Source organism: Copadichromis virginalis, linkage group LG3, assembly GCF_057382275.1.
Source record: "Copadichromis virginalis isolate Kocher_CV1m ecotype Utaka linkage group LG3, C_Virginalis_male_GT1.1, whole genome shotgun sequence".
In the NCBI taxonomy this organism is placed as follows: Eukaryota; Metazoa; Chordata; class Actinopteri; order Cichliformes; family Cichlidae; genus Copadichromis; species Copadichromis virginalis.
In genome coordinates this window covers 657,601-677,468 of record NC_140620.1, presented here as the reverse complement: position 1 = coordinate 677,468, position 19,868 = coordinate 657,601, and the positions used below count along the sequence as shown (strand labels likewise).

The following is a 19,868-nucleotide window of genomic DNA, read 5'->3' as shown; positions in this document are numbered from 1 at the left end:
TCGGTGGTGTCGAGCCAAACGGACTTTAACGTGTGTTTGAACGAGCTGACGGTTCACTCGTTAAGCTGAAAGAAAGATGCTTTAATCACAGCAGTCACACATGTGTCCACTGCACCATCTGGGACTCTTCTTGTTTCGTAATAACACAAACACTAAATCCTGCTTCTCTGGTGCTGTTGTGTAGCAGTGTGTACACCTGAGACTGTCACCTGTCTGTCTGTCCTGCACTCTCTCTCTGTTTCTTTCTCTCTGATTGTGGAATAAAAGTATGAACATGTGTTTATAAGTTACACTTGTGTTTGAATCCTGCAGCTTATCACACATTTGATTTCCATGTGTGACGACTGCAAGTGTCCAGAGTGAGGACAGACTGAGGGACCCACTGCTGCACATCATCTGTGAGGCTTTGCAGCCCTGATGATCCACCAGGACAAGCTCAGCAGTGTGTGAGGAAGAGGAGGAGGAAGAGCCAGCAGCAGCTGACAGATGGAGAGAATAGACAGACTGTTCCCTGTTTGTGAAGGACTGCTAGGAAAGTTTAACATAACTGTCTGTGCTGAATCAGTCTTATTAGGTAATGTTCAAATAATGTGATCATCCCAGTGTTTCCAGTGTGGGAGAAAGTACTCAGAGTACTCAGGGCCTTCAAGTTACACACTATGAAAGGCAGCAACAAGTTTAATGTTCACACCCACCCCTTTCACAAGCCTTGCGCTTCCGACCTTCTCGGTCTTCCAAGGACATGGCCCACGTAGACCGCGAAGGATGAAGACACTGGTACAGCCATAGTGTCTAAAATGTAACCTTCCAGCCCCCCCTTCAGTTGGATTATTGGGCAACTTAGATTGGTGGTTCTTGGTGTTTGGGGCTGGGTGCTCAGGTGTCTACTGGCTCTGTTAGCCCCCTTCTGGGAGATGGGGGGGCCCTGTGACTTTAAAGCAAAGAAAATAAAGGAGCTCATCAGTGACTCATGGAGCACATCCTCAAAGACATGTGCATGGTTGAAGATAATGAATAATCAAGTGTTTGAAGTTCAGACCTGATAAACTTGTTTCTTTACAGACTTTAATAAGAAGAGCTAACAGTGGTTGAATTATCTCAGTGTGCTGTGATAATGTTAGCAGACCACTGAGCTAAATCTTTCAGTCTGTCAGTATTCGCTGTGGTTCATGTTTCCAGTACACAGAGTCAGAGATCTGAGTCTCTGTCTCTGCGGTCACTTCTGCTGAGGCTAAAGCATCATCAACATGCATGTTTAAGCGTACGTTATGAAAGCAGGTACACGCCTCGGTGGGATGAGCTGTTGTCACACAGTACGTGACAGTCTTGATAAGATCAGTTCAGCTCTGTGCTGCTGTCTTTGTTCTTCTCTGTTTGCCCTTCAAATCATCTTCTGTTGTTTTTGTCTTTAATGAAACGCCCACGTTAAACTGAACTGAACCATCGATCACATCCTGCAAACGCATTGTTGCACGGCCTGATGACCTTCAAAGAAAAGCTATTAAACTTCTGACACTGGTGCTTTGGTTGAACACATCAACCAACCTGAATCCCATTAATCACAATTCCTACTAGAAATATTTCATAAAAGTCAAACAATTATTCTGGGCCCATAAAAGGTCAAATGTGGGCTCTGGGGGTATGAAGTGACTAGAGGTGGGTGAGAAGGCATAAGATTAGAATTTATGATTAAAGATCTTCTAAGCCATGTTTTTAGGTGTAAAATGTAGAAAACGTTTGGAAACAGCAGATAATGAGCTTTTTTAAAATTGTCGTATTAAACTTAAGTAATGACAGAGTGAAAGCAACATTATCACTCTGCCAGTCAGTCTGTATCTCCACCTCACCCTGTAGTCAATGAGAGATGCTAAACAGCTGCACTCAAACTACAACACCAGCATTCAGCTGAACCAGGTCTGTTTTAAAAATGAGACACTGAGTCTCAGCAGGACTACCTGTGGCATCAAAAGTTAAATAATAAAAACTAACGGCTCTCCTTCGATCTGCAAAGACTCATTGGAGTTCTACCTCTGCTTCTTCTCTATAGCACAGCTACATGCTAACCACACAGTTCTCTAAGAGACGTCCTGTTTTCTGCACTGTAACTTGAGGTAAACCTACGTCGTTGTGTTGACACAATCTTCAAGTTTTGTGTTTTCTATTCCATACAGCCGACTCTGTTTTAATGGATGAGTGAGAGAATAACTTCAAGGATGAGGAATAATAATCACAGTATAAAGACTCACAGATGGCAGAATCCTGGAGGGAGATTGCTGAAAGTGCTGGAATGAACCTGAGCAATGAGCATGTTTCAGGCTCTACAGAGACACAGACACATCAGACACTCTGAAGTCTTTCTGAAGCATCGTCTCCAGGATTAGAGTAACTGCTATCATCAGCACCCTCATAACCAAGGCACAAATATCATATTAGACAAATACAACCTGAGTAAATAACCAATGCAATTTTTAAAATGAGAATTTCATTTATTAAGGCAAAAAGTTATCGAAACTTAACCAGGCGCTGTGTGGGTGTGCTTCTCATCAGTGGAGCGTTTGCTCAGGCAGTGAAAGTGTCACCAAGGAAGTTGTGAAGCTGAAGACGTCTACGCTGCTCAGACTTAAAGCATTCAGTCACCATGAAGACCCCGTCTGCCTCTCTGCTCCTTGGTGAGTCAAATGTTTATCTACTCATTGATTCACGATCTGAGCTTCAACACACACTCGCAGAGGAAAAAACACATTTACATTAGAAATAGAGGACACCAGACTATCATCAGACTTAACTGCATCAATTAGAGATGGTATTCATTAGAAAATACCAAAAATCGTGGGCCAGAGCTAATAATAACTGAAATCAGGTGTTTTTAATCTTATGACCGCAGGTGTATAAAATCCAGCAGTTCCCATGCAGACTGCTTTTAGAAACATCAATGAAAGAATGGACCTTTCTAAAGAGCTCAGTGAACACGAGGCTAGTACTGTAACAGGGTCATACCGTTGAAACACGTTGGTTTGTGAATTTTTTTATTCTAAATGTTGTCTAAGGAGCTTGGAAAGAGCGTCTGGACTTCTTTAAGTTCCTTTAAGGTGTTTCATCCAAGCAGCTTCTTCAGTTCTTGGGTCAAATGGTGGAGAGTGCCAGATTTAAGCCCTATGGGACTGTATCCCCAAGAGGGACATGGACCCCCTATTGATACCTAATCACATGAGCCAAGGTGTGGAAACGGGTGTAGGTCACAATCAGCCAAGGTTTCAGGTGAGCTCATTGTGAAACCTAGCCCCACCCTATCATGTGATTTCCTGAGGTCAGTTAACACATGGCCCACATACCACAACGAATTTGGTGGCCCAGATCAGGTTTGCCAGAGGTGGCCCACACATGGGCCAGCACAAGGCCAGTTGCACACACACTGGTGGCCAAGTGTGCTGACAATCAAGCCAAACACCAACATCATCAAATATACAGTTGAAACCAGATATTTACACACTCTTCAGATAAAAACACTTTTTTTAATTGTCAAACATCAAATCAGACTAAATGTTGATTTTTTTAGATTGATAAATATAAAAAACATATTTGTTGAATATAAGAGTAAAGAGAGAAACTGTCTGTATTTCTTAATTGCAAATGGACTCAAATTGTATTCAAACTGAGCCACACTTATGGAGCTCCACGGTTCTGTTCCTGCTGTTTTGTTGACATCTCCTGATGTTCCCATGTCACAGAAACAGGCTCTGTGTTTTGCCTTATATGCATCCACAGCTGTGCCACCAGTTTACTCACATGGACTCTACTAACCTATCAGAAGCTTCTTCAGCTCAGAATGGAATCGTCTGGAGTTTTCTTTTTAATTAACAAACTTAGTGTATATGTACTCCTACATTTGATCAAAGTGATAGACATCTGTGTCTCTTTATTCTGACAATTAACTAATTCGAAAGATATTTCAACATTTATCTAAAACAAAACAAGTTTAATCTAAATTGATGTTTAAAAGTAAAAAAAAAAGTTTTTATGTTTTTTCCATAAAGTGTAAACATCTGGTTTAAACTGTGAATATACTGCTGTGTGTTGAAATTCCTCTTGTTTTCCATAGAAATATACTGAACAACATCCAAAGCATAATATATAAAATAACATCTACCTGAGTTTTTTCTTTGAAAGAAGCTCCTTATGTCCATTGTTGTGTTCATCAGTACACAACTGAAACCGATTTAGAGAGTTTGTTTAGCCGTGGAGGGAAACAACTGAAAATATGAAATGTAAGCTAAGACTCTAAAAAATCAGCATTGCTGTTGTTCGGCTTTTTATTTATCCATTTGTTTTCACTCGAAGAGCAAGTAACGCAACCAAGTGATCAGTTTGATATCAATATTCGTGATACACCGTCATATTTACATTATTAGTTCAGCACGAATGATTTGCTTTGGTACCTGGTCAAACTTAAGCTCTCCTCTGTCTGCAGCAAACTCGCAGGCAACAGCTTCTCCCCCCTCGCTCTCAGTCGCCTAGTGCCTGAGCTCGGATCATACCAAAATTAGGGGGAATTTACAACTGTACACTATATGCTTCGAATATTGTGTGTAGTTTTTGTTTTATACAGTTGTCAGTCAGGCATCTAACCATGAAACAAATTACACTCCAAAAGACCCCGGGCTTCTGCCCAGTAAGCCACCCCCCTGCTCCACCGATGGTTGACTCCAAATCTCCCGAACACTATGTCGATCTGAGAAAGCAAGACCGAGACAGCAAGACCAAGACCAAAGTCTGTCAAGACCAAGACGAGACCAAAAGTGGTCTGAAACATCCAACTCTAGGGTCTTCTAACTAAAATAGGAAAATAGGTACATAAACAGTGCCATCATTGTCAGACCTGGCCCACATCTGGTTGACATACACCCTGCCATGACACCAGTCATTCAGAAGTGCCAGCTTGATGCCGGATCTGGGTCAGACCTGTTTTCTATGAGCCTGGGTCACATAAACCAAACCATAATCGAGCTAGATGCGGCATGCCTCTGGCAGTGTCATAAACAGTGCCATCTATGTCAGGCCTGGCCCATATCTGGATGACTTACCATGCCAGACGTCAGCCAGCAGTGCCGGCTTGACACCAGATCCGGCCCAGACCTGTGTGCTATGTGGGAAGTGAAATTATTTCACAGTTTAAACATTTAGTAATTACAGCAGCTCAGCCAGGAAGTATCAGACCGGTATCTACAGTTACAGAAGATAGTCATCGAGTCCCAAAGCACATGGTGTGAAAAGTCAGGTGAAAGGCAGAGCTCCAAACAGTCTGGAGGCAAGATGGCGCCGGTGTGCATGGCTGACCGTCTGCGACCTCAACTGCGCTTCGGCGTAGTACTCTTTGTTATTTTATCCTTGGTTTTATGTTCTATAGGCGATTGTACGCTAATAACTTATGATAGAGACACGCTCCTGAATCTTCGGTTCTCCTGTCCTCAACGTCTGGACAGTTATGGGGCTATGGGTGGTGCCACTCCTCTGCCGCCCGTCTCCTCCACCAGAACGACCTACTTACCTTTTCCCTTTCTGCATAGGAAACGCTTCAGGAAACGGGGTAGAAGGAGTGGTGCCCGCGTTCGCGTCAAGGCTTATATTAGAGCCATGGCTATGGATTACCCTTCTGCAAGTCGTGAGCTGTCACGATTTATCTTCTACTCCAGGAGCTGCTTTGCGGCTAAATTGTTAAGTCATCGCTGGATATGCCCTGTTGGCCCTCATACCTATCCTACCTGCCCAGTGGCCTATCACTCTGCTCGGTCTTGGATTACACCGCCTGGCCGCGGTGTTCAACACAGCAATCTAAACACCCTGCGACGGGCTACCGCTAATGACCTAGCTCCTCGGACTCGGATGGCTTTATTTAATGTTAGGTCTCTTTCAAATAAGGCCTTTCTCTTAAATGACTTTTTCCTTACCACGGGACTGGATGTTCTATTTCTGACGGAGACATGGACTTCTCCGGGTGAGTTTATCCCCTTTTCTGAGCTTCTCCCTCCTGACTGTGCCTTCTTTAGCTCACCAAGGCTCACTGGTAGAGGTGGTGGCCTAGCCTCGGTTTTTAAAAACAAACATGAAGCACGGCTGCTACCCTCCCCAACCTATTCTAGCTTTGAAGCCCAGTTATTGGAATTGACTGCCCCTCGGACTACTCTGTGTGTTGTGGTTTATCGTCCGCCTAAATACCACAAGATGTTTATTTCTGAATTTGCTGACTTCTTGGGATCCATTCTTTTTAAATATGGTTCTGTTATTATTTCTGGTGATTTTAACATTCATGTCTGTTGTATGGATGACAAATTGGCCAACGATTTTCTAGCACTAACTGCTTCTTTTAATCTTACCCAATGGGTGAATGAGCCTACCCATGTTAAGGGCCACACCCTTGATTTGGTTTTTTCATACGATGTGGATATATGTATTAAGGAAATTAGAAACACTGGACTTTCCGACCATTCTCCGGTTATTTTCGATCTTGACCTTGGCAACACCGGATCACGCTTTGAGGCTCCTCTTTGTCCTACGCGTACTGTGAATGCCGATACTCTGTTGAAATTTTCTAATTCTTTTGTGAACTTTTCATTTACTACGTCAGACTGTCTTACCCCACATACGCTTGAGAATTTCGCCAATACTCTATTAACTACATGTTCCTCTATCCTTGACATTGTAGCACCGATCAGAATGAAACGCCCCAGAACCTACTCACAATGTTGGTTAAATGATTCTGTTCGTGCCTTACGACGTATGTGTCGACGGGATGAGAGGAGGTGGAGGAAGGATAATCTCCAGTCATCATATGACACTTTATGCGTTAGCCGCTCGAAGTTTCAATCAGCTGCCAGAATGGCTAAAGCTGCTTTCCTATCTAAAATTATCACCACAAATGGAAACAACCCTCGAATTTTATTCAAAATTTTCAACTCTGTGGTAAACCCCTGCCCCTTTATGCCTCTGCCATGCTCCCCGGGCCTTTGTGAAAAATTTTCAAGTTATTTTTTGGATAAAGTCGCATCTCTTAAATCTACCCTCCCTTTGGTGACCGACCGTATGCCCACCCCCAATTGTTCCACTACTTTTTGTCAATTTGAACCCGTTTCTCTCTCTACTCTGAAGCATCTAATTGAGAAACTCAATAATACTAATCTTGTACATGATGTTCTTCCATCCCGTATAGTCAAGGATTGTTTTAGTACAATTGGACCTTGTCTTTTGTCCATATTGAACTCCTCCTTGCTGTCCGGCTATGTACCATCAGCTCTTAAACATGCCATAATCCAACCTGTTCTAAAAAAAAAGTAATCTTGATCAAAATGATTATGCCAATTATAGGCCGATTTCCAAACTTCCCTTTGTGGCTAAAATTCTTGAGAAGGTAGTTCTGCTTCAACTTCAGACCTACCTGGATGAGAATAACATTAATGATAAATATCAATCGGCCTTTAAACAACACCATAGCACTGAATCAGCACTGCTTCGAGTTTTTAACGACCTTTTACTAATGGCTGACAATGGACGCCCCTCTGTCCTAGTGCTATTGGATCTTTCATCGGCATTTGATATGGTTGACCATAACATACTATTGGCGAGACTAGAGCACACTGTAGGCATCAAGGGCACCGCCTTGGATTGGTTTAAATCTTACCTCTCCGATCGGCTCTCTTCGGTTCACTTGGCTACCTCCTCCTCCTCCGCTGTACCTGTTTGCTGTGGTGTTCCCCAGGGATCTGTGCTAGGCCCTACCCTGTTCTCACTGTATATGCTTCCTTTAAGTGTCATTTTGGAGAAATACCACATTGCCTTTCACTATTATGCTGATGACATCCAGATCTATTTTGAGCTGAATGATGATCTAGCTATGTCCGTGAGTAACTTTCGAGAGTGCATGTGCGAGGTCAAGCAATGGCTTCTGGCAAATTTTCTTATCCTTAACGATAAGAAAACTGAAATTATGATCTTTGGCAGTGACGCTCTTCGTGCCAAACTTCATGATGCTTTTGGTTTTCTCACCAGTTCTTTCCCTGACACTGTTAGGAATCTGGGTGTGCTACTTGACAGCTCATTTAAACTTGACAAACAAGTATCTGCTGTCGTTAGATCTAGTTTCTACCAACTTCGCCTTATTTCCAGGGCCAAACATTACATCCCGCACAATGACTTGGAAAAGCTTATCCATGCCTTTGTTACGTCACGACTAGATTACTGTAATTCACTTTATTATGGTCTCCACTCTACCCTTTTACATAGATTACAGACAGTCCAGAATGCCGCTGCACGCATTCTAACTAAAACTAGGAAGTTTGCTCACATCACTCCCGTCCTTGCTGATCTGCACTGGTTGCCTGTGAAATTTCGTATTCAATTTAAAATTCTGTTGTTTACTTTTAAAATTACTAATAACACAGGGCCAAGTTATCTTAAGGAACTCTTAAATTCATATCTTCCTACGAGGGCCTTAAGATCCTCCTCACAGTCATTGTTGGTTCAGCCCAGATCTCGCTTGAAGTCTAGAGGTGATCGAGCGTTCGCTCTAGCTGCACCTGAGCTGTGGAACAGTCTCCCGATTGGCATCCGGGCGTCTGATTCTATTCAATCTTTTAAATCACGGCTTAAAACATATCTGTTTGAACTTGCTTTTCCTACCAGTTAATTTCTCGCCTTGCTTCTAGTGTGTTGTTCTAATGTTCTAATGTGTCTGGTTGTTTTGCGTTGTCCTGTGCTGTCAATGTTTTCCATCACTGTGTTTGATGGTTCAGCTTTACAGCTTTACTCTGCTATAGCTCTGTGCTATAGTTTATTCTTATTAGTGGTTTTTACCTGTGAACATAATCTCACACTTATATGACTCTGACGTTATAGTCTTAATTATTTTATTATTTTATTGTTGCGTTGCCTATGTCCTCTATCACTGTGTATGATGGTACAGTTCTCTTTGCTACAGCTGTGTGCTATTGACTGTTCCTATTAGTGGTTTTTACCTGTGAACATAATCCCACACCTATATGATTCTGATGTTTTAGTGTAAATCATTTTATTGTTTTATTGTTTCATGTAAAGCACTTTGGCATGCCCCGGGCTTTTAATGTGCTCTATAAATAAAGATTGTTGTTGTTGTTGTTGTTATATTACCAATGATGACGTCACACAGTTAGATCTTACTGGAAATGATAACAGTCTCCCCATAGTCCAAAGTTCTCCTTATATAAACATCAGCTGATACTTTAGAGACAAACAAGTGTGTGATATTTTGTGCAGTTTGTGAGACTATGTGTTCAACAGAGAGGATGTCCTGAAACGACCTCCCTGTCCTTAATAAGTGTGTATGTGAACGTGCGTGTTTTACATAACTCTCTATGTGCATGTTTTGTGTAGACCTGCAATATGTGTGTAAGTGAATGTAGAAGGCCCAGCTGGACCCACCGCTTCTGCTGGTGCTTTTTCACCACATGATAGAGTATTACATCTAGAATGGGTTTTATCCTGCGTGCTCTGAAATAACTGATAAATGATACATGATAAACTGATGATAAGTAACACAGACTAATGAAGTAATGATGAAATAATGACAGGGCATGTAAATGATAACAACGTGACAGTAAAATAACAGGTTTTTCTCGACACCTGAAAGAAGAATGGCTCATGCAAATACCAAATTCCCTTGGAAGACCCTTCCAGGGGTAACTTGTCCCTAATAACCAATGACCTCTGACCTTTAGTAACCTCTGACCCTCAGTGACCTCTGACCTCCTGTTACAGGTGTGTGTGTGCTGCTGCTGTCTGCACCGACTGTTTCTGCAGGTGAGTTGATGGAAGTGAAAACCATCAGTGAGACTCCAACAAGAACACAAATACACTTACTGTGTGTGTGTGTGTGTGTGTGTGTGTGTGTGTGTGTGTGTGTCCTCCAGTGTCTCTGTCTGTCAGTCCAAACCTTCAGCAGGTCTTCAGAGGATCTTCTTCAGTGTCTCTGAGTTGTGTTGATGATGGACAGACAGCTGATGGATGGACAGTGAAGAGGACCAGAGGAGGACTCACTGAGGACTGTGGAGCAGCTGCAGGCTTTGGGAGGGTTCATGGTTCCTCCTGTGTTCTGGATCACTCAGTCTCCTCTGATGGAAGTTACTTCTGTGAGAACTCATCTGGACAGCAGAGCGATGAAGTGTCCATCAGTGTTTCAGGTAGAGACAGGGAGATGTTGCAGCTGTGTCTCTGTGCAGATGTTTCCAGATGTTGGATACATGTCTGTCAGTGAGTTGAGAGTGTGAGACTGTCACTGTGGAAGACAGCAAGGTGCTCATTCAGACAGGAAGCAGCTCGTCTGAGAGGAGCTCTTGACTCTGCTCTGTTTGTGTTTCTGTTGTCAGATAAAGGTGTGATCCTGGAGATTCCTGCACTTCCTGTGTGGACAGGAAGTGATGTCACTCTGCGTTGCAGAGAGAGGAGCGGTGACACAGCTGCTGCTTATTTCTCCTTTAATGGACGTCATGTTGGAGCTGGAACAGCAGCAGAGCTCGTCATCAGAAGGGTCAAACAGGCTGATGAAGGTCTCTACTCTTGTGCTACTGAAGCATTTGGACCGTCTCCTCAGAGCTTTCTGAGGGTCAGAGGTCAGAACAGTGACATCACTTCCTGTTTACAGACATGATCTCCTGATAAAATGACTGAACCGTCTGCATCACTTCTCCTGCAGATCCTCCTCAGCACAGGAGCTCAGACTCCACTCCTCCTGTGAACTCTTCTGCTGACACTGCTTCATCACCTCCTCAGGGTCTCACCTCCTTTCTCACTGCACTCATAGCAGGCCTGGTTCCTGTGGTTCTTCTGGTTCTGCTCTTGGTTCTAGTTCCACTTCTTTTCCACTGCAAAAAGAAAAATGAAGCAAATGGTACGAACTCTGTCACATTGACTTTATATCTTTTATTTTTTATCACAACAAGGAGCCCAGCTGCTGCAGTCTGAGGCCAGATGTTTCTATGTTGGTTGCTCTCAGCTGCTCCTTTAAGAGAACTTTTGGTTTGATAAAGCTTCAGATGTTTCAGTGGGTGAAACAGCTGGACTACAGGCAGGCTAGCTGAGCAACCAGACTTATTTCCTATGCAGTCATATTTCTGAAGTGTGATCACACTGAGGTTTGGAAACATCTGACTGAAATGATGGAAAGAGGCTTGAGGTTGAGGGTTTCTGTTGTTTCCTCTGAAGGCTGTCTGCTTTGACCTCGGGGTCAGTTACCTTTGTCTGGAAATGGCTTCAAGAACCTTCCCACAATGTTAACAAATGTGTCTCTAAAATCACTGCTGTCTTTATTGTTGGTATTGTGTTAACACACAGCTGAACGCTCCAGACCACCAAACTGCCAGAACATCTACTTCGTTACAGGTGAACCAGAATCCGTCAGTGTGGCTCAGCATGAGTCAGTATGTTTGAGGCTCTGTGCAGACTGCAGCCGATTACAGATTTGAAACATCATCTGTTTGTGTTTCCTCTGCTTGTAGTTGTAACATGACCTGAGTGTGTGTGTTTGCATTTTCCAGATACACATCAAGCTGATACACATGTTGTCTACTCTGACGTGAGGATTCTCACTGCAGGTACCAATGAATCAAATGAATTTTGTTAATTTTGTTAGATCAGGTTTTTTTTCATAACAATAAATGTGCAGCACAGCGGAGAGAAAAACAGAGCAGATTAAGGAAGAAGGTAGGAAATACAAAATGTAGTCAGATTAATGGGGCTGAACACAGATTCACACCACACTTTACAGGATGAAGGGGTATAAATACTTTTTCAAGACACTGTACATAGAACACAAACATCTGGATGGGAGTCCAGCAGCTGAGCCAAGACCTGAAGGGGGTCGGTATGAGAAAGTGGACTGTTGGCAAGAGGCGAGTCACAGTTTAACAGGTTTAACATCACAGAATGAGGATCGATGAGAGACTTAAGGATCACGACGACTGGGAGAAAGAAACTGTTCTGATGGCGCTTATGTCAGGGTGGTGTCACAAACAGTTCACATCTGGGCTGGGAGGGGTTCAAGAGTCTGAGAGGCTGAAGGTGATTTCTGCTCTGGAGTCAGGTTGCTGTGGGGAAAGACCACAGAGCTCTGAGTTAATCACTTGCTAAGTAACTGATGTGGAAGAAGAGAAAAGAGGCTTGATCTGTTTCACTGCAGGAAACTTCACCTTCTGTGTGTGTTGCAGAGCAGTCAGCTGATCCAGGTGTTGTGTATTCATCACTGAGAGCAGGTAACATTTACACACAAATGTAAAGTTTTCAATTCAATTTTATTTATACAATAAAACACAACAACAATCAGCTCAAGGTGCTTCATACTGTAAGGTGGACCCTAGAGTAATACGTGCAGAGGAAAACCCAACAATCATATGACCCCCTATGAGCAGCACTTTGGCAACAGTGGGAAGGAAAAACTCCCTTTTAACAGGAAGAAACCTCCAGCAGAACCAGGCTCAGGGAGGGGCGGGGCCATCTGCTGTGATTGGTTGGGGTGAGAGAAGGAAGACAGGATAAAGACATGCTGTGGAAGAGAGACAAAGGTTAATAACAGATATGATGCAGAGAGGTCTTGCTGCTGCTGCAGTACTCTGTTCAAAACACCAGTGGATTGTGCTTTTCAGGCAGCGGCACCAAGGTCGTCTCCTCCGCTGTGTTTACGCTGAATCCACTGAGTGTCTTTAAAAAGCAACTGAAGGCATTTCTGTACAGACAAGCTTTCTATTAATTCATGGTTGCATATTATTATTTTATTGATACTTCTGCTTTTATTGAGGAGCAGTTTGTGGTTTTTAACTGTGAGTGTGTGATCTACTGTGAACACATTTTACTTATGGTACTGTAAGGTCATTAAGATCAGACGGGCTGCTGTGAGGAGCTGACATCATGTTTGTCTCTGAACAGGAAGCTGAGGACACCCTGGGCCTGATGGACCTTCATCCTTCCTCTGCTCCTCTTCTTCATGCTGCCTGTGCTTTAGTCTGTTTAAAATACAGCTGTTAGCTGTCACCTGTGCACACAGTAACATCTGCTCAGGAAGCAGGTTCAGTAACTCTGAGTTTCCTGTTGTCACCTGTGCAGGTTTCAGACTTGCACACAGACACTGTGTGCACCGTGCTGCACTCTAACACACTCTCACACTGATGGAGGCTGCAGGCTCTTTAGCACAGAGGTCCTCTGACTGCCAATCCACAGTCTCTGATTGGTGTGGACCCGCTGCACCGCTGAGCCTGAGATGAGCCGACAGCGCCCTCTGCTGGTCTCAGTTTGAGCTGCTGCTGATCATCCACAGACCATCGTTGTTCATTCCTTTTCCTCCTACATGCTCTCCTTCACACTCTTTACATGTTTGTACTAAAGATCAGGAGTCATGGCTTTCTGGATGTGTGTCATCTGTTGCCATGGTAACTGACCCTGTTCAAGTTATCCTTCTTACTGGGACCAAAAGCTGAGTTTCCTTCATCTGAGGATTAACAAACTCAGAGTTTCACTCAAACCTGCTTCCTGTAAGAGAAACTGTGTGTGCGTGTGTGTGTGTGTGTGTGTGTGTGTGTGTGTGTGTGTGTGTGTGCGTGTGTGTGTGTCTGTGTGTCTGTGTGTGTGTCTGTGTGTGTCTGTGTGTGTCTGTGTGTGTCTGTGTGTGTCTGTGTGTGTGTGTGTGTGTCTGTGTGTGTCTGTGTGTGTGTGTGTGTGACTGTGTGTCTGTGTGTGTCTGTGTGTGTCTGTGTGTGTGTGTGTGTGTGTGTGTGTCTGTGTGTCTGTGTGTCTGTGTGTGTGTGTGTGTGTGTGTGTGTGTGTGTGTGTGTGTAATCTTTTTTGCTTTTGTTTTTCAATGATTTTTTTAAATGTTTTCTAAACGTTTGATTGGATAAAACGAATAAAACTCTTTGTTTGTTTTGGGGAACTTTTGTGTCATCATTATCAGATCTGTCCTGTGTCAGTGGAAGAATCAGCACACCTGTCTGATGTTTCCCTCTGAGCTCTTTATTGTAAAACATTTACAGGTCTGAGCTCCATCAGAGTACATGTGGGTCCGACCAGCTGGTGTGCTGAGCTGCCACAGCCCTGCTGAGGGAACAAGTCCTGGTCCTGAGCCAAAGTCCAGTCTGAGGTCTGAGAGACTCTGTGTTCTCTGAACTGTTCAAATATCTCTGTGTGTAGTCACACTGAGAGTTTTTACAGATTATCATCAGACTGAATAAAATAATAATAAGACTGCAATAAAAACATTTCAGTCTCTAAAATCACAATAATCATGATCTATACTGAAATCCGTCCTGATTTAAATTCTGATTATAATAACCATGATGATCATTTTGGCAGTGCTGATGCATGCTGGACTCCTGCCTCACACAACCTCAGTGAGGAGTTAATAATAAACTTTAACTCCTGCAGGAGGAGAACGTGAGGATCATGGGTCGATCAGATGATCATGAAGGAGTCCACAGTTTTATGATTGAGCTGATGTCAGCACTGACAACATCAACAAAACAAACAAACCATCATGTTTAACTGTTTAACTCCTCTCTGGAGGGGAGAGGGAGGGGAGACAGGAGGACAAAGGAGGAGGGAACAACTAAGCTGTAGTGCCTCTGCACCTCACTGTACAATACCTTGTGCAATACTTTTTGTAAATAGTCAACAGTGCAATAGACTCAATACTTGAAATGTGCAATTCACTTGTATTTTTATTTTTTATTCCTATTTATTCTATTTATCCCCTTTGTATATTTTATTTATATTTGTCTCTGTATTTATATGTGTGTGTGTGTGTGTGTGTGTGTGTGTGTGTATATATATATATATAACAGTTCTGTAACTGTAACTTCGGTCGTTGCTGTGCTTTTTTTGGAAGTCGAATTTCCCAGAGGAACCCACCCGAGGGATTAATAAAGTTCTATCTTATCTTATCTTATCTTATCATCTCCTTATGAAGTGGATTCAAAGACTGTTTGAATTTACAGATATGGCTGTAAAATACGATGAATATCAGATAATCACCAACTGCAGATGCTGATCATCTAAATCCATCAGAGTTCATCACGACTGAACATCACAGCTCTAAAGCTTCTAAACACATTTACACATCAGTGTGTCCAGCTCCAACTACACACTGTTGTTCTTTGATTTGAAGCTTCAGATTTATGGAAAAACGTGTGTTGGGATCAGCACTTTAGCCTGCATGCACTCAGCTCCCTGTTTGTTGGAGAAACACACGGTTTACACAGGCAGAGGGTCAAAGGTCACGGGCAGGGCTGGACTGGGACAAAAAATCGGAACACACACATGTAAAGGAAGCACTCAAAACATGCAGCTATCCTAAATGGGCGTTCTTAAAGTCAGCAAAGAGGCACAGAAAAGAAGACCAGACACCAGCGAGGGAGGATAAGAAGGACAGACGCAACAACATTGTCATCCCCTATGTAGCCGGTGTATCAGAGACACTCAGGAGAGTTTTCTCCAAGCACAACATCCCGGTGCATTTCAGACCCAACAACACGCTCAGACAGAAACTGGTTCACCCGAAAGACAAAACGCCAAAACACAAACTTAACAATGTGGTGTTTGCTGTACAGTGCAGCGAGGAATGCCCAGACCTCTACATTGGAGAGACCAAACAGCCACTTCACAAGCACATGGCACAACATAGAAGAGCCACCTCCACAGGACAAGACTCAGCAGTCCATCTGCATCTAAAGGATAAAGGACACTCTTTGAGGATGCCAATGTTCACATTTTGGACAGAGAGGACAGATGGTTTGAAAGAGGAGTGAAAGAAGCATCTATGTCCACTGTGAGCGACCATCTTTGAACAGAGGCGGGGTTTACGACACCAGCTGTGTCCCATCTATAATCCAGTTTTGAGATCCCTTCCCAGACGCCTTAACGCCCACTCACATCCTGGGCCATCTGATCTCAGGAATTCGCATGATAAGGTGGGGCCAGGTTTCACAATGAACTCACCCGAAACTCTGGCTGATTGGGACCCACACCCAGTTTCACACCTTGGCTCAGGCGATTAGAGGATCATCAGGGGGTCCTTTTGTCCCTCTGTGGGGGGTTACTCCCACTAGGTTTATATCTGGGACTCTCCACCATTTGACCTTAGAACTGAAGAAGCTTCTCGGATGAGAGGTGAAACGTCTTCAAGTAACTTAAAGAAGTCCAGACGCTTTTCTTTGCAAGCTCCTTTGACTACGATGACCTGGATGACTGAGAACCTTCACAGACTTAACCCCAAAGAAGTTAAAGTTCTCATCGACAATATTCTACTAGCCATCAAAATTAATTCTTCTATGCTGTCGGTTCAACAAATTCACGATCACATGGCAAAGTATGTGAGTATACCAGAAAGCTGAGTTTTGAGTTTGTGAATTCAATTAATGAAATAGTGCAGAATGAGACAATGTGTGAAGTTAAAAATGCACCTCGGCACACCCTGATCATAGATGAGAGCACAGACATAACAGTGCACAAAATGCTAGTCCTGTATATTAAATACAGGGAGGAAAATAACGCCAACCATAAAACTGTGTTTGGTGGCATCATCCAGCTGACAGCATGCACGGCTATTGTACAGGCAATAACTCAGTTTTACACCAAACATGAACTAGAAATGCAGAGAATGGTGATGCTGACCTCCGATGGTGCCTCAGTAATGCTAAGAAAGCACAACGGAGTTGCAGCTTTAGAAAATACCACACTTAACTGAACAACACTGTGTAGCCCATAGAGAGGACTTGGGCATTGATGATGCGTGGAAAGATGTACCTTTGATGCGTGATGTGGAAACTCTTCTTAGAACAGTTTACTCCACTTTCTCTAGATCCACCGTAAAGAGGGGAAAATTGGAAGACCTAGTGTTAAGGTTCAAACATTGAGGAAGGAGAGTACAAACAACCTGGTCCAGAAGAGCTTGGTCAAACAATTGATTCTAATGAAATACACGCGTGGGAAGACCAGCTCCGTTCGCAGACAGCGCTGATCTCCGACTTAATCAAAGCATAAACAGATATTTTATACCATCAGGGCTTAAATTTAATGACGCCCCCTAAACGTCAGGTCCATTTCATACATAGGTCAGAGCAAAACCACAATGACTTTTAACACAGTTTGAAAAGAACATTGTCTTCGTCTTCATAGCAGATGTTTCCTGTCAAGCTTTCTGATTAGCGCTTCTTCAAGACTGCAGACAATGTTTTGCAGTGAGCGAGCGCTTCTGCAAGCCCACAATTACAAGCAAACATGACATGTCACGACCTTACGTGGCCCTCTGTGTCACCTCTCACCTACTGACGCTCACAGTCAAACAGAGGCCACTGTCAACAATTTACTAAAACTATAGATGTAATATAAATTGAATAAATGTATATAAATAAATAAGCATGTATTGCAATTCCTTCCATGTTCTAGTTTCCCTCAGCATGTATCACCTGGACAGTCACGCCAGTGAAGCTTAAGACCCTTAATGAACCGAACATCAGCTCAAAATAAGCACAGATATGCAATGTGTATAAAATAGTTATAACTGCATCTGGAACACAAGGTTAATATGATAACAGTATGCATAAACATCTTAAGGCCATCTTAAAGCTATCTGTTACATTGTTAAAGCAATGATCACACTGCAGATTATATTGTGCTGGTAAAATACTTTTCTTCATCCCCACACTAGCAAAGGTTCTTGATGAGGATGCACTGTCATTCAGGCCTCTGAGTGAAGTGCGATGGCTGTCGCGTCACCAAGCTGTGAATGCTGAGGAACTACACTGTGCTGGAAGAATACTGCAAGAGAGAATCCAGTGATAACAGAGACCCAGTGGCAAATTACAAAAAGCTAACCGTTTCAAACTTCAAGGTTACTCTCACCGCTCTGGGAGATGTTTTGGGTGAGCTGGCACACCTGTGTCTTTCTTTTCAAAGATGCAACCTGACTGTGATGGAAGGGCACTGCTTGGCAAGAGCAAAGATTGAGAAGTTGCGTTCCCAATACTTGACAGAGAAAAGGGTGTTAAGTGGAGTGACCGTGTCAAAGAGGCGATGAGGGCCTCATCTGCTGATGAGATTACTCGTGTTATTCGTAAGCTTTGTGATCACTTGGATGCTCGTTTTCCAGAGGATGAATTAAAGGAGTGGTCTGCATTTGACATTGAGGCATTGAGCTCAGACATCAGCTTTGAGTATGGAGCAGGAGACATTGCCATGCTGGCAAAGAAGTACGAGGCCATTCTCCACTCTCCACATTCAGTGGAGGTCATAAACAGTGAATAATTCTGATTTCAAGTACATAATGAGGCACAAACTTAAACATGGGTCAATCAGCACATTCTCAGATATGGTGGCTGCAACGCTAAAATGTGAAGAGCTAAAACACATCTCACAGCTTGTGGATATTTGTTCTACGTTTCAAGCATCCAGTGCAGATTGCCAAAGAGGCTTTAGTTTAATGAATCGTATCAAAACAGCATCCAGAATCGTCTTGAGGTGGACCATTTGGACCAGCTGATGCGCATAAAGTCAAAGCTGCAAGCAGATGAGGCCATCAACCTGGGCGACGTGTAAATCCACTGGAGACGTGAGATGGACAGACGGGAAAAATAAGGTGAAATTTAAGCTCTGAATAAGTTTACTACTCATCTAGTGTCATTTATTGAGTTTTCATTTATGGATATTGATCATTAAATACTGTCACTAGTTTATGAGTATTAGAAATGCAAATAATTGTGTCATTATATACTGTATTTTGCAGACAAAGAGTTACAGGACAGTAGGACTGTCTCCCAGACCGCAGTAGGACAGGAGGACCAGGAGCTTCACAAACTGGCTCATACTCATTCAATTCAATTCAATTCAATTCAATTTTATTTATATAGCGCCAAATCACAACAAAAGTCGCCTCAAGGAGCTTCATATTCATCATAAAAAAGTCAGAGCTTTATAATAACAATATTAAGTTTCAAAATTGGAGTTTATAATAGGCTTGATTTGGTTGGCAGTTGATGTTTTGCCATAGTTAAAGTTACATATTCATATTTCCAATAGCATTGACATAGTGCACAGGTCATTAAAAAAAGATTTTTGTAATTTTCACTGTAAGTGGGCTAAAGCTCTTAATTGAAGGTATTCCAACAGAAGTGTAAATGCTTTGATTTGGCTCTTTTAATAAGCCATGTAACTTTGATGGATGCGATGCTGTCGTCACCACAGTGTACACATCTAATGTCGCTCACAGTGGTCCAAGGGTCCGCTCAGGGAGTCTGTGAGTTCGCTCACACACATGAAAAATTAGAGGCAACATTGTTCATAAGTTTAAAAAAGCATTTACATTTTGCATGGATCATTTTTACAAGTATCCGTTTTTATTGTGAAGAGCTTTGCATGAGGATTTGAATGTGGTTGTGATTGGAAGCTGGATTTAGATAACAGAGAGAGATAAAAGCATTTTAAAAAATTAAAAAATAAAATGAGGATGTATGGACTTCTTTTTGCAGACACGACCCATTGCATTCTGGGATTCCCTGATTCTCCCCCTCCAGCATTTTTATTACAGACCCCTCCTCCATCTCCACATCTGTGTGAATCGCAGGAAACCGCAAACATTAAAACTACAACCTTCCATCTCCTGAGGACTGCATTGCAGAAGTATAAAGAAGAGTTATTCTTTTGCTGCAAAATCAATCATCCTTATCAGATACAACAGCACAGTTTGTTTGAAATCATTGAGTTTTTCTACAGGAACCACTGCGCTCTCATTACCCTGCTCACCCAGGGGATTTGGATGGAATAGTCACACCTAATCCTAGCCCCATAGTTCTTGTGGTGAAGAAAGA

The 19,868-nt window shown here is 42.8% G+C and overlaps 1 protein-coding gene across 1 annotated transcript; it reads left to right on the top strand.

Moving 5' to 3' along the window:
• The first annotated feature begins 2,638 nt into the window (after positions 1-2,638).
• On the top strand, positions 2,639-18,309 carry LOC146712174 (uncharacterized). The gene is made up of 6 exons (XM_085452837.1): positions 2,639-2,669; positions 9,784-9,825; positions 9,936-10,205; positions 10,392-10,634; positions 10,718-10,912; positions 18,155-18,309. Exons 1-6 carry the CDS (start codon positions 2,639-2,641, stop codon positions 18,307-18,309), a joined length of 936 nt encoding a protein of 311 aa, XP_085308963.1.
• The last annotated feature ends 1,559 nt before the right edge of the window (positions 18,310-19,868 follow it).